Source organism: Stomoxys calcitrans, chromosome 4, assembly GCF_963082655.1.
Source record: "Stomoxys calcitrans chromosome 4, idStoCalc2.1, whole genome shotgun sequence".
Taxonomy (NCBI): Eukaryota; Metazoa; Arthropoda; class Insecta; order Diptera; family Muscidae; genus Stomoxys; species Stomoxys calcitrans.
The window spans coordinates 18917410-18930862 of NC_081555.1; the positions used below are offsets into that span (position 1 = coordinate 18917410).

The 13453-nt window shown below is 31.9% G+C and overlaps 1 protein-coding gene across 2 annotated transcripts in view; it reads left to right on the forward strand.

Annotated features, from left to right (window-relative positions):
* The window catches only part of LOC106087098 (nuclear RNA export factor 1), a 59954-nt gene extending 47251 nt beyond the window's left edge, over positions 1–12703 (forward strand). The window contains exons 4-11 of one of the 2 annotated variants that reach the window (XM_013252013.2): positions 406–945; positions 3020–3129; positions 8441–8477; positions 9357–9586; positions 9653–9827; positions 11449–11736; positions 11879–12003; positions 12082–12703. In XM_013252013.2, coding sequence (XP_013107467.2) covers positions 406–945; positions 3020–3129; positions 8441–8477; positions 9357–9586; positions 9653–9827; positions 11449–11736; positions 11879–12003; positions 12082–12181 — 1605 coding nt within the window. In that variant the 3' untranslated portion in view covers positions 12182–12703. The remainder of the gene's footprint in view (positions 1–405; positions 946–3019; positions 3130–8440; positions 8478–9356; positions 9587–9652; positions 9828–11448; positions 11737–11878; positions 12004–12081) is intronic. The other variant, XM_013252014.2, reaches the window with a different exon arrangement.
* The last annotated feature ends 750 nt before the right edge of the window (positions 12704–13453 follow it).

The following is a 13453-nucleotide window of genomic DNA, read 5'->3' on the forward strand; positions in this document are numbered from 1 at the left end:
GGAGATACCGGGAAAAGAACTCGACAAATGCGATCCATGGTGGAGGGTATATAAGATTCGGCCCGGCCAAACTTAGCACGCTTTTACTTGTTATATATTGGGTTGCCCAAAAAGAAATTGCGGATTTTTCATATAGTCGGCGTTGACAAATTTTTTCACAGCTTGTGACTCTGTAATTGCATTCTTTCTTCTGTCAGTTATCAGCTGTTACTTTTAGCTTGCTTTAGAAAAAAAAGTGTAAAAAAAGTATATTTGATTAAAGTTCATTCTAAGTTTTATTAGAATAGAAAAATCCGCAATTACTTTTTGGGCAACCCAATATATAGACATAATAATATTATTTATATTATAGACATAATAATAATATTTATATTCTATTTATAAAAAATGTTTGTTAATTTTTAGATTTATTTTAATTTGCAGATACAAGCTGGCCAACGCTATTCCAAGGATGATCTTATACGTGCCTTGCTCAACAGTCTTTCGCCCGATATCTTTATACCCCTCTATTGGCGTACTGAGAAGAATTGCGTTGTCTTCTTCGTGGATGATTTTGCCATAGCATTGCGTCTCACCCAACTCGAGCGTAATGTACAAATGTCCGATGGCTATCGTCTGTTCATACGCGTTCGAGACGGTTATCCCTTGGTCTCAGTGGATGAGCCATTTAAAGAGAAAATGAAATTAGCCATGGCCAAGAGATACAATGCACATACTAAGGCTTTAGATTTAACCAAATTCCATGCAGATCCCGATTTTCGCCAAATTTTTGTGGGCCTATTTCGTAACCCTGTGTTGTCTGCAGCTTTGGATATCATTCAAAAGAATATACCCGATTTGGAGGCTTTGAATTTGAATGACAACAATTTGAATTCCTTGGAGAGTTTTAAGAGCATTGAGACAAGATTGCCACATTTGAAAATCTTATATTTGGGAGGCAACAATGTAAGTAATAATGAACTGTAGTTGATTAAGCCATTCGATTAAGATTCCTAAATATTGTGAGTGCAAAACAATGTGTAAAACTCAATTTAAAGATTTTTTATTTGGATATGCCGTATACCTGATAATTGTCGATATCATGCAATAATAGATAGTTATAATCTTGATCTTCACTATATAGTTTGATTAATCTTGATCTTCACTATATAGTACTAAAATAAGCCACAGCAATAGTCAAAATATTTAAATTATCGACTGTTATCGGTTACTCGTACCAAGACAAGATTGACTGATTAAATTTAGCAACATCCAGTGTGCTGCATAGATCTCCATTACTAATTACACGATATCGATGTCATATAATTATAAGCGATAACACGTACTTTGCCGTGAATATAAATGTCATGGTATTTTGTTGAATATAAGTATTATCGGTTAATTCTTATTTTCATTATCCGATGTCATTGTAATCGATTATTGAATATTATCATAATTGACTTTTGATTTAAGTTATCCCATACAGTTCAAGAAGTTAAATCGGGAGATCAGTTAATATGGAAGCTATATACAAATCTGAACCAAACGACGTCAATATTAAGTATCTGTGCAAAATTTTATGCGCCTAACTTTTTGCGTTCGACCGCTATCGTGATTTTGACAGACGGACGGACATGGCTATATATGAAATCGCTGTCGATTATATATTTATTCGTATCATTACGAAATCGATTACGATTTACTTTAAACGAATTTAATGTAAAATCGATTACGATTTTACTTTGAACGAATTTAATGTAAAATCGATAGCAAAATGCAAATCTGCCCATGAATATTCCATTAAGGAACAGGGGCAAACTTCCCACATATAAATGAGTTCTGTCCGATTCAAGTTTTATCTCTACGATAAGTGGCCTCCTTTTTATAGCCGAGTCAAAACGGCATGCCACAGTGCGACACTTTTTGAGAAAAAGTTTTCACAAGTTTTGGTACCTCAGGAGATAATTACCGCTGAAAAATTTTCTGTTGTTCTCGCCAGTATTCGAACCCTGGCGTTTAGATGCGCATAAAATTTATATATTAATTAAACACTGATATCGATTTAATTAAGTCGATAACGATTGTAAGTTAAATGGATAAAGATTTAAATAGAATAATTTAAATAATACCGATAACAATTTAAACTAGATTATTTTGAAAAGAGGGTGCGGATCTTAATCCGCCCCATGCCACTATAGACGTACACCTAAGCTAGTAATCGGCAATTTAAACTAAAATCAATAACGATTTAAACTCAATAACGATTTTGACTAATATCGTTAACAATTTTAACTGAAATCGATAAGGATTTTAATGGAAATCGATAACGATTTTAACTGAAAACGATAAGGGTTTTGAATGAAATTGATAAAGATTTTAACTGAAATTGATAACGTTTTTAACTGAAATTGAAAACGATTTTATTTGAAATCGATAAGGATTTTAACTGCAATCGATAACGATTTTAACTGAAATTGATAACGATTTTATTTGAAATCGATAACGATTTTAACTGAAATCGATAACGATTTTAGCAAGAATTTTATTTTTATGTTGATTACATCTTTTGCCAAAAACGGTACATCGAGTTTTTCTTTTCTTTGATTTTATTTAATTTTTCATACTTTACTTCTCCTTTTATAACTTTATTTGGCACAGAACATGTTTTTCAATATCTGTCAATTAATGGTTACACATTTGTAAACGGTAATCGATAGATGCCATTCGTCGAAAATAATTAAATGATTTTGATTTCTCAGACGTGACTAGTGATTATGTGTACAGGTGATGCATACACTTTCGTTTTCACCAATACTATTACAATGGCCATACATCAGATGTGTCATGTAAACTCTGCATTAAACTAAATCTTAATACATTTTAGAATTCTCGTCCTAATCGATTTTAAATTATATGCAAAACCGATTGTACGATTGACTACTTCAGCCAATATTTTTTATAATTTTTCAATTTTTTTTAATATTTTTTATAAATATTTACATTTTTTTTTTAATATTTTTTTAAAATTTTTTCCTTACAGATTGCCTCATTAGCCCATTTGTTGGTCTTGCGCAACGTACCCATTATCGATTTGGTTTTGAAAAACAATCCATTACGTCAACGCTATAAAGATCATGCCCTCTATGTCAGGTATCATAATATAATATTTCTATAAATCTCTTTTTTATTAATAATTTCTTTTTGACTGTGTCTTATAATGAATGGTATTCTGATCTTTTGCCGGTTGTTTTTAATGTGTTGTATTGTGAGTGAATGTATGCGTGATAGATGTGGGTGGCAGACATATTACCGGCGACCTACGATCTCATCAGTTCACTTTGCGGCAGTTTGGTGAAAGAATACACCAAGTAACTGCCAAGTGTGTGGGGTTTGTCACAGAACCGGTGTTTTGAAACATGTTTCAAAAAAGAATATCGAACATTTTAAAATGTGTTACAGAAATGTGGATCTAATATGAAAAACATGTTACAAAGAAGAATATCTTAAATCATTATTTTTGTTCATTTAAAAATAAGTTTATTAATGTGTTTATTAAGAGATGAGGATAACAACCAATGTAAAGCGAGTTGAAGTTTTTTCAGTTTATAATAAAATATTCACGGCTTAATTATATAACACAGAAAAAAACAAATTCGAGACAGTGTAATATACAAAGATATAGTAGTCTCGTAAACCACTTAAGTAAGCCGCTTGTTAGAAAAACCGAACTAAAAAAGTTTTACCTCACTACCGCCGATAGAAAATACAAAATAAATGACTTTTAGTTCACAATTCCGCATAAGACTTTGTGCTTATGACCAGAGTATTTCAATATCGGCTTTCTTTGTGGTTTTTCTACAGTTCGTTCGTGTTTTTTACAATATCGAGTCTTCCACGTAAAAAGAAGAGCAAAAATTGGCGAGAAAGACGTTTAGTGACATATATCTCTATTGGAAGCGCTATTGGCCATTGTCTGTAAACCCCTAACTTATAGAGGTCAGTTGGTTTCCTACATGTTATGTTTCCATGGTAAAATCACAATTGTTCTTTGGCGATTTTACAGATTTTGCATTTTAAGTAATTTCCAATATCCACAATGTTAGATTTTTTCACAATCACCACTTCACAGTGATCCGCTACATGTGGTTGCTGTTTTGAAGAAATTCTTAAAACTCTTTAGAAATGGGCTTAAATTATTAAAACTTCAACTCTGCTCCATACGGTTCCTATACTATTAGTCATCTTTGCTTTTATTATGGTATACATAATTATAAGTTATCGGCACACATTTTTTTAATGGTCTTAAGGCAACTCAGACAAATTATGATGCTAAATTAATGAATGATTGTAACAAATTTTAAATTTATTAATGGAAATCAAATGTGTAAATCAATTAACAATGATGATAACCCATATAAAGCATACTAATCTTGGAGATAATAACTGTCAGGACCCTTAAGAATTGAAGAGACAGGCTTTCGTTCGCTTCCTTTACTCGTTTGGGAAACAACTGATTTAATAGAGTGTAAACAGCTGATTTGAATAAATAAAGCAAAAGTTATAGTCCATGGTACAATATATAAGGTAGTCTCTAAGTCAGCTGATAAAATGTTAAATTTTCTATTCAAATTTCACTAGGACTTGAAATTTTATGTTGGCAATTAGCTTAGACGACTTCCCTGAGGCCCCTTTCTATGCTTATGGCTGCCAAATATACCGATATTCCGATTTAAGGTATTGAGGCACATTTGTTATACGATTTCTCTAAAATCTACCAAAGTGGGTTGAGGTAGGACTCTGGAAATCATTTTCATTTATTTTACACAATGTAATACAAAGTCAAAAAATCCGTGCCGAGTGCTGAAACACACTCAAATCATATATAGATGTAGTCCCCCAATAGACTGTTCTCCTATTCAGAGTCGATTTTGTTGATATTTGTGTTACAGTGAATTGTGTTAGGCCCTAACAGATCCTTTCTATAATAGTTCCCGATTAGCTTGAAATTTTAAACAGTCTATTGTGTGGGAACCTACTACATGCGTACCGATTTCTGTCCAGATAGAACCATATTTCGATGTACCGGATAAGCGAAACGCTAAAAATATATCAATTTGGTTTCACTTATCCGTAATTTTCAGTTTAGCGTAGGTCGGATAAATGGAATTAGTTTTCATTTAAGCGTTTTAGGCACAAGTGCAAGCACGTTATCGTACTAATTATTTATGAAATAACTTCAGTTGAAAAATATCAATTCTAAGAGGAACTCTTTAAAATTCAGAGAAAATCATAAGCCGTATAACAAACCTAATCTTCCCATTGATCAAACTTTTTCACTTATGCAATTTCAGTTTCATATAAAAACGGAATTTGGTGCGTTAAAACTTTTTCAGTTTAGCGGTGTTTTCAGTTAAGCGATTCTCACTTAAGCGAATTCAATTGCATTGAAAAATACCAACATTAATGGTTCTTTCCGTCGAATTTCACTTAAGCGAGATTTTCACTAAAGCGTATTGCAGTTGTACGGTGTCGACTGTATCTACTATGGGTTCATAAATAATGTTTTTCGCCGGATTTTAACGAAATGCGGTTAATATATATATATATATATATATCCCATGTGGTGGGTTTGACCCGATCGAACTTATTGCGTTTTTACATGTTATTCTACATCCAGCACCAAAATCTTACTGCCAGACCCAGTTTGCATTTCACACTGCAGCAAGCGGCTTTATTTCGCTTAAGTCATATAAATCCGCTGTTTGGCCTCTATAAACAAATCAGCTTGTTTATTATATAACAGGCGAAAAAAAAGCTATTCGTTCGAAGGACAAATTTTTAGTAGGCCTGACTGTTGTGCTAGTAGTTTAATTTCCTTATTTACAGTTTTGTTATAACTACAATAATTTTCAATTGTTTAGAAATTTGTTTTTTCTACAATATATTACTGTTATTAATTGCCAATTATTTAGTATTCTGTTTCGCTTTTATAAAAACAGCTGGTTTGGAGTCACACATAAGCGCTTAAGTCATCTTAATCAACTGTTTTCCCTACTTAAAATCAGCTGTTTTCCTTCTTTAAAATCAGCTTTTTCCCTCTTTTAAAATCAGCTGGTTTCCATCCTATAGGCGAAAGAAAGCTTTACTTTTGAATGACAAATTATTAATGGGCCTGGCTGTTACAATTTGTGCGAACCGTTTAATTTCTTTATAACTGTTATAATTTAAATTTTTTAAAATGCTGTTTTCTCTTTTTAATTACAATTGAAGCCCATATAATCAGCGAACAAAAGCTATGTTTTGATTGACAAATTTTTAGTGGGCTTGGCTGTTTTCCATTTATAAAACGATTTCCATTGCAAACAAAGAAAAAAGTGTTATAACTGTTATAATTGTCGTTTGTTTAGAAAGCAAATACATTTTGTTATTAGTTTACTTTAAAGAAGAGGGAGTAAATAACATAAGCTCCCGAAAAAAGGCTTAAAGGGATTTTAGAGAAAAAATAAAAAAAAAATACAAAAAAAGAGAAAAAAAAAGAAAAAAATCAACAAAAAGTGTTAAAAAATAAATGTATTTACAAAAAAAAATATTTTTAAAAAATTTTAAAAAAATATATTTAAAAAAAAATGAAAAAAAAATATTTAAAAAAAATGTTTAACAAAAAAATAACGGCTATAAACTTTGACAATTTTTCCTTTTTTTTAAACAAAATCTCCCATTTGTAGTTTCTTTGTGCCATAAAAAAAAATACCATATTGCAAACATTTATTGTTATAAATTGTTTGTAATCCATAAAATCTTATATACAAACGAAAAACCAACGTTTTCTATAAAGCCACTTTATGCCTTCAACGAATATCTACAACAATGCCTTTGATCAAAGCATTTTGTGTTATAAAGTGTTACCAAATGCCCCGCAATATTTTGCTTAAGGGTATAACAACACTTCACATATGCTAGCAACGCAAAAAAAGAACATTTAAAGTTTTTTTTTATACCTATATAAAAGTGGTAGAATTGAAGTACTTTCTTTAAAGCAACCAAGAAAACGTATAACAGTTTGCCTTTTAGTGCTTGGTAAAAAAATGGTGTTACAAAATCCCCTTTTAGAGGAAAGAAAAACACCAAAAAGCATTAAAGTTAAGAGTGGAACTGCTTAAAAATCAAATATTTTTATAAAAAAATAAAAAGAAAATTTAAAAAACCTAATAATATTTTATAAAAAATCAAACAAAATTTTATAAAATGAAAATCAAAAAAAAAAAATTAATAAAAATGATTTTTAAATTTTAAAATATAAAATTATATTTTAAATTCACAAAGTAGCCACAAAAATGGTTTGAGTTAAGTTTTTCCCAAAGGCTTAAATAAACATTTTATATTAAAGCCATGTTAAAAAAGCTAAAAAGTTTAAGGTCGTTCTTAGAAAATGAAAAAAAAAAAAATAAAATAAAAAATTTAAAAAAAAAAAACAAAAAGAGGATAAATATCAAAAAATGCTTTTGGCCTTGATTGGAATTGATTTTTTTTGTAAGGCTACGGAAAATGTTTGTAGCAAACACAAAACAATATATATTTGCTTTTTCAATAATCATTCAAAATTTAAAAAAAAAAATATATGTATGTCAAGTTACAAGGGCTCTGTTTTATTTAAACACCATCCAGTGCATCTAATGGTCACAAAAAATCCAGCAAAAACTATAAACTATTCCTTTGAATAGTTTCCATACATGCTAAAAGGGTGGCCCATCTGCGGTTGAGCAACTTTTGTGGGTCTTAACAAATCATTACTAGTTTGTGAAGACCTTAAACCTTGGGTGTTAAGGATGTTTTACCAAAGTAAAGCGAATTTCATAATTTAGAGTTTAAGTGGCCCTTCTAGCGGTTGCGCTACTTTTTTTTAAGGACTTCTTATATAACAGACGATTATACTACACTGTATAGTGCTAGAATAAAACAGCCCTCTTTATTAAAATAAATCCTGCTAAGGCCATATTTAGCCTTTAACTTTATATTATAAATGAAGAAAATTATAACAGTTGTATAACTTTAAGAAAATTTTAATAAAAAAGAAAAATTTTATTTTTATTTGTTTTTTCATATTTGTCTGCTTTGTGTTATTTAAGATTTTTTTCCTTAAAAGGTAAAAAAAAACACAAATATTACGATTAGTCACTGCAAAAACAATGTATGTCAATGTTCTTGAAATCCCCTTAAAATTTAAAAAGTTTTCTTAATTAAAACCAGACTTTCACTAAAATGGGATTCTGATTAATCGCAAATATATGTTTAAACAGTTGCAGCTTGATATTTTTTATACATATATTCTATTCATATAATTAAATATATATTGTTTTTACTCCCATATTGGTTTCCTCATCATCTGTTTGCGAACACATACAACTACATGAACATCGCTTAAAAATTTTGTATGTATCTCTCTAATATCTTTAATTCACAGTGAAGTACGACGTAAATTTCCCAAATTAGTGAAATTGGTAAGTAAGGATGAATACGAAAGCAATCACAACTACTACTAAAACAAAAACACTGAGAGTGCAAAATGGAACTTTAATAATATTTTTTCTCGCTGATTGTTTTTAACTTGACCTTATTTATTCAGTATTGTTGTTTTTAATTCAAGCTCGCGGTCTTTCTGGGCTTTTATCTTTTCTTAATTATTTATGCATCGATATTTCGCATTTCAAAGAAATGCATTTGCAAGATATGATCTACAATAAATTAATTATTTTTAAACTATTGGCATCACTGTTTCTTTTTTTTATTTAACTTACATATCTAAATGAGAAACAAAACACAAATAAAAACTTTATAGTTATGCGACTGTCGTCAACATTCCTTGTCTGCTTTGCTACTGTTTTGTAGTTTTTCTTATTGGACTTTGTTCACTTGTTGTACCAACAGTCTATAGTTGCTCGCGCATCCCTCTGTGCTGCTTTGTAATTCATGCGTTTTGTTGTTGTTGTCGTGTTGATGATGTGTAGCGTTTCTAGTGTTGGTCTCTTGTTGTAATTTATCTCGTTATCTATTATTCTTACTCTCTCTCTCTCTAAGTCTGGCTCATGGTGTTATGTTGCACAGTTCTTCTCTTTAAGAAAGACATTCTTAAGTGAGTCCTGACACAACACTACACAGAAATATCATTTAAAATCACCAAATTAATTGATCCAATTAATTTTTTATGAAATTTGAAAAAAATTCAAAAAATGTTGGCAATTCCTTCAGGCTTTGCAAATTGAAGCACTCTCAGTATTGTTTTTATGCTTCTTTATTTTAACATAACATTATGTTTTATTAACAATGCAATTTACAAAAAAATCCAAAAACAACCTCAAAAATTTCTCCCCTCCCTATAGGATGGTGAAGATTTGGAACCCCAAATTCTTTTCGATGTCAATGATACTTCAACTATGCCCAAAGCTCAAGCCTCATTTCTATGTGATGCTTCGGGTGCAGATATTATAAGACAATTTTTGGAACAATATTTTATGATATTCGATTCGGATAATCGTCAGCCCCTACTGGATGCATATCATGAACAAGCCATGATGTCTATGTCGGTGCCGCCAGCTAGCCAAGCAGGAAGGTAAGTTTTTTTTTATTCAAAGTGATTCTACTTTTCCTCCTTTACATCCATATTTTTATATTTTAGGTTAAATGCCTTCTGGAAATACAATCGTAATTTTCGGCGTATTGTTAATAATGATGATGTTTCACGTTTGAGACAATTGAAAGTGGGTCGTTTGCCTGTAGTCTCAAATCTGGCCGAGTGGCCAAAAACCCAACATGATCCACAATCGTTTACAGTCGATTTGACTTTATTCACGGTGAGTTGGCATATGAAAAACCCTTATATTAAAGAAAATCCCACAAAATGTATGAAAAAAAAATTAAATATGGCAATCATGTTTCTTTTGAAAACAAGTTTTTAAACTTACTTAGATTGTAGCCAGTATTTACTGAAAAAAGTTAAGCCAAACGATCTGCCGACATACAATTTTTTTAGTTTTTAGCAGTACTTGTCATTGAAGATGTCAACTTGTTCTCTTTTTACATTCATTTTTTGTTTACGCTTTCTCCTATATGATGACATTTTCATTCGGCAGATTTGATTTCATGATGTTCATGGGGCCTATCCACTTTATGTTTTCGCAAGTGACCTAACCTTCTATTGCTGAATTCTGGATTGTAGTAAAGATTGAATGTATGATTCCGAGATCAAACGGAAATAATCTTATGCACTCATTTCTAACAACAAGTTTCAAGATCTTATCCTCCTAAAGATCTTTATATGCAAGTTTCCTTTTTCCCCAGTGGCGTAAAATTTTAGATCACAAAGCTCCTGCAGTGCTATCCAATTTTTTTGCCGATCCTAAATACTTTTTCTCTGAGCGACATCTCTTTATTGAGAAGTTTTATATGGCCAAAGGCCTCTCAAATATACTCAGCATAAGAGAGGTTACATTGAAGGACAACCTCTAGCAACCCGGATTGTATGCCCCCTACCCCCTTAGGGTCCTTATGCAGATTAATTGTATCGCAGGGTGGTGGGAGGTGCTAGGTGCTAGGGAAGGAGAAATAATAGAAGATGGTTCGGTAAGGAGCTCTCATCGACATTATGCCCCTTCAATCGGGGCATAATGTCCATCACCATGGATTCTGCTAAAATGTGGGAGCTATATCTAGTTATAGACCGAATTGGACAGTTCTTGGCGCAGCTGTTGCACTATATGCAAAATTTCAGCCAAAACGAAGTCAAATCGGAAGATCGGTTTATATGGGATCTATATCATGTTCTTAACCGATTTGAACCGCACTTGGCATAGTTGTTGGAAGTCATAACAGAACCTAATGTACAAAATTTCAGCCAAATCGGATGAAAATTTAGGCTTCTAGGTGCTCAAGAAGTCAAATCGGGATATCGATTTATATGGGAGCTATATCAGTTTATAGACCGATTCGGACCGTACTCAACACAGTTGTTGGAAGTCATAACAGAACACTATGTACAAAATTTCAGCCACATCGGATATAAAATTCAGGCTTTCAGGAGCTCTAGAAATCAAATCGGGAGATCGTTTTATATGGGCGCTATATCATGTTCTTGACCGATTTGAACAGTTATTGGAAGTCATAACAGAACACTATGTGCAAAATTTCGGCCAAATCGGGTAAAAATTGTATCTTCCATGGACTCAAGAAATCAAATCGGGTCTACCAGAACACACTGTCCCAAATTTAATCGAATTCGGGTAATAAATGGATTTTCAAAGGATAACTTTGTTCCATACAAAGTAAAAGAACGCGCAGCGGATCGGGCCCGGTTCAGCTAGTTTTATATAAAAAAATGTCAAGATTTTCGTTAAAATCACTTTTTTTCTGGAAGTTCTAAAAATGTTTACCTTGCTACAATTTGAATTTAATTTCTTTACTTTTTTTCTGTTTCAGCCCAAACTTATCTCCTTTACTGTTGCTGGTCTCTTCAAAGAATTGGAATCGACCACATCGACAAATGGAGACATTCGCTACTTCCAAAGACAATTTGTTATAGTACCCGCAGGCGGTGGTTTTTGTATACGCAATGAAATGATATTTGTTACAAGTGCTACAGGGCAACAGGCGCGCACATTCTTGAAAACACCATCGGTACAGGCGTCAGCAGCTGGGACTGCCTCAAATTTGCCAACAACAGCTGCAGGCAGTCTACAAAGTCGCTTACAAATGCAACAGCCATCGGTAAGCAAATGGTTACATAAGTTTCTAACAGATGGCGTGTATTTCTCACATGACTGTCATGTCTGTCAGATAAGAATTGAGCTTGCGATCTTAACTGCTCTTAACATCTTACTATATGAAAATTTTTAAAAATTTCTTTTAGACTTCTGCCGCCGCTTTAATGTCAACTCCCGCCCCAGTTCCCACGCAACCCGATGATGCTACAAAAATGCAAATGATTCAGGCTATGATTGCCCAAAGCAACATGAACATGGAGTGGAGTAGGAAGTAAGTGAATAACAGCTGTCTATGACTTGCAATTTTATATTAAAATGGTTATCTTGTTTTTTTTTTCTTTTTTTGTAGGTGTTTGGAAGAAACCAATTGGGACTACAATCATGCAGCTTTTGTTTTTGACAAATTAAACAGGGAGGGTAAAATACCTCCGGAAGCTTTTATTAAATAAATAAATAGTTACATCTAGTTTTATTAAGAAACCTCTCGTTTGTTGACTTGCACATTTATTTTGGGAATAATTGTTCAAACCCTTTTTCCAGGGAGAGCATTTTAACAGAGTTGCCTTCTTTTAAGCACAAAAAGTAGAGTTTAAACTTTAATTTCTCTCTCTCTCTCTCTCTCTCCCTCATACCCTTTACTTTCTCTCTATTTTATAAATTGAAAAGGCTATTATTGACCAATTACACTCTTGATTTATTGTTTTCTTTTTTTTAACAAAATTGAATATGCAATTGTGTGTATGAACTTTGTAATTTTTTTTATACATTTTATTTAGCCAGTTTTATACAAACAACAACATATCCTTTAAATGTGTAATGTTTGTTAATTCTATGATTTTTCTACTAACAGAATACCCCAAACTTTTTTTTTATACACCTTGTATGTCTCAATTGATTTCGATATGCAAAAATTAAATCACTAAGGACAAAAAATTTTTCCACAGACATTAAAGCACAGCTATTAAAGGATTTAGATACATAAGATATATCTTTAAAATAGGTTATTCAATATTCCAATACAGACTCTCATCAAAGAACCCATTGAATACAAACAAAACTTACAACCTTCACTTGTAGTTTAAGTTTGCCATTAAAAAAGGAAAGAACATTATTGTAAATATTTTAATTTTTTGGGTTTTCGCTTCCTGTGTTTTATATTACTGCTGATTAGTTAAAAAATATATAATAATTATAACAATAAGCAGAAGAATATGTGTCTTTCATTTCGTAGAAACAGGGCCAGTTTTTATACCCTTCACCATAGGATGGGGGTATACTAATTTCTTCATTCCGTTTGTAACACCTCGAAATATAAGTCTGAGGCCCCAATAAAGTATATATTCTTGATCGTCTCGACATTCTGAGTCGTTCTACCCATGTCCGTTCGTCTGTCTGTCCGTCCGTATGTCTGTCGAAAGCACGCTAACCGTTTGAAATTTTGCACAAATACTTATCGGTGTAGGTCGTTTGGGATTGTATTGGGTTGCCCAAAAAGTAATTGCGGATTTTTTAAAAGAAAGTAAACGCATTTTTAATAAAACTTAGAATAAACTTTAATCAAATATACTTTTTTTACTCTTTTTTTCTAAAGCAAGCTAAAAGTAACAGCTGATAACTGACAGAAGAAAGAATGCAATTACAGAGTCACAAGCTGTGAAAAAATTTGTCAACGCCGACTATATGAAAAATCCGCAATTACTTTTTGGGCAACCCAATAAATG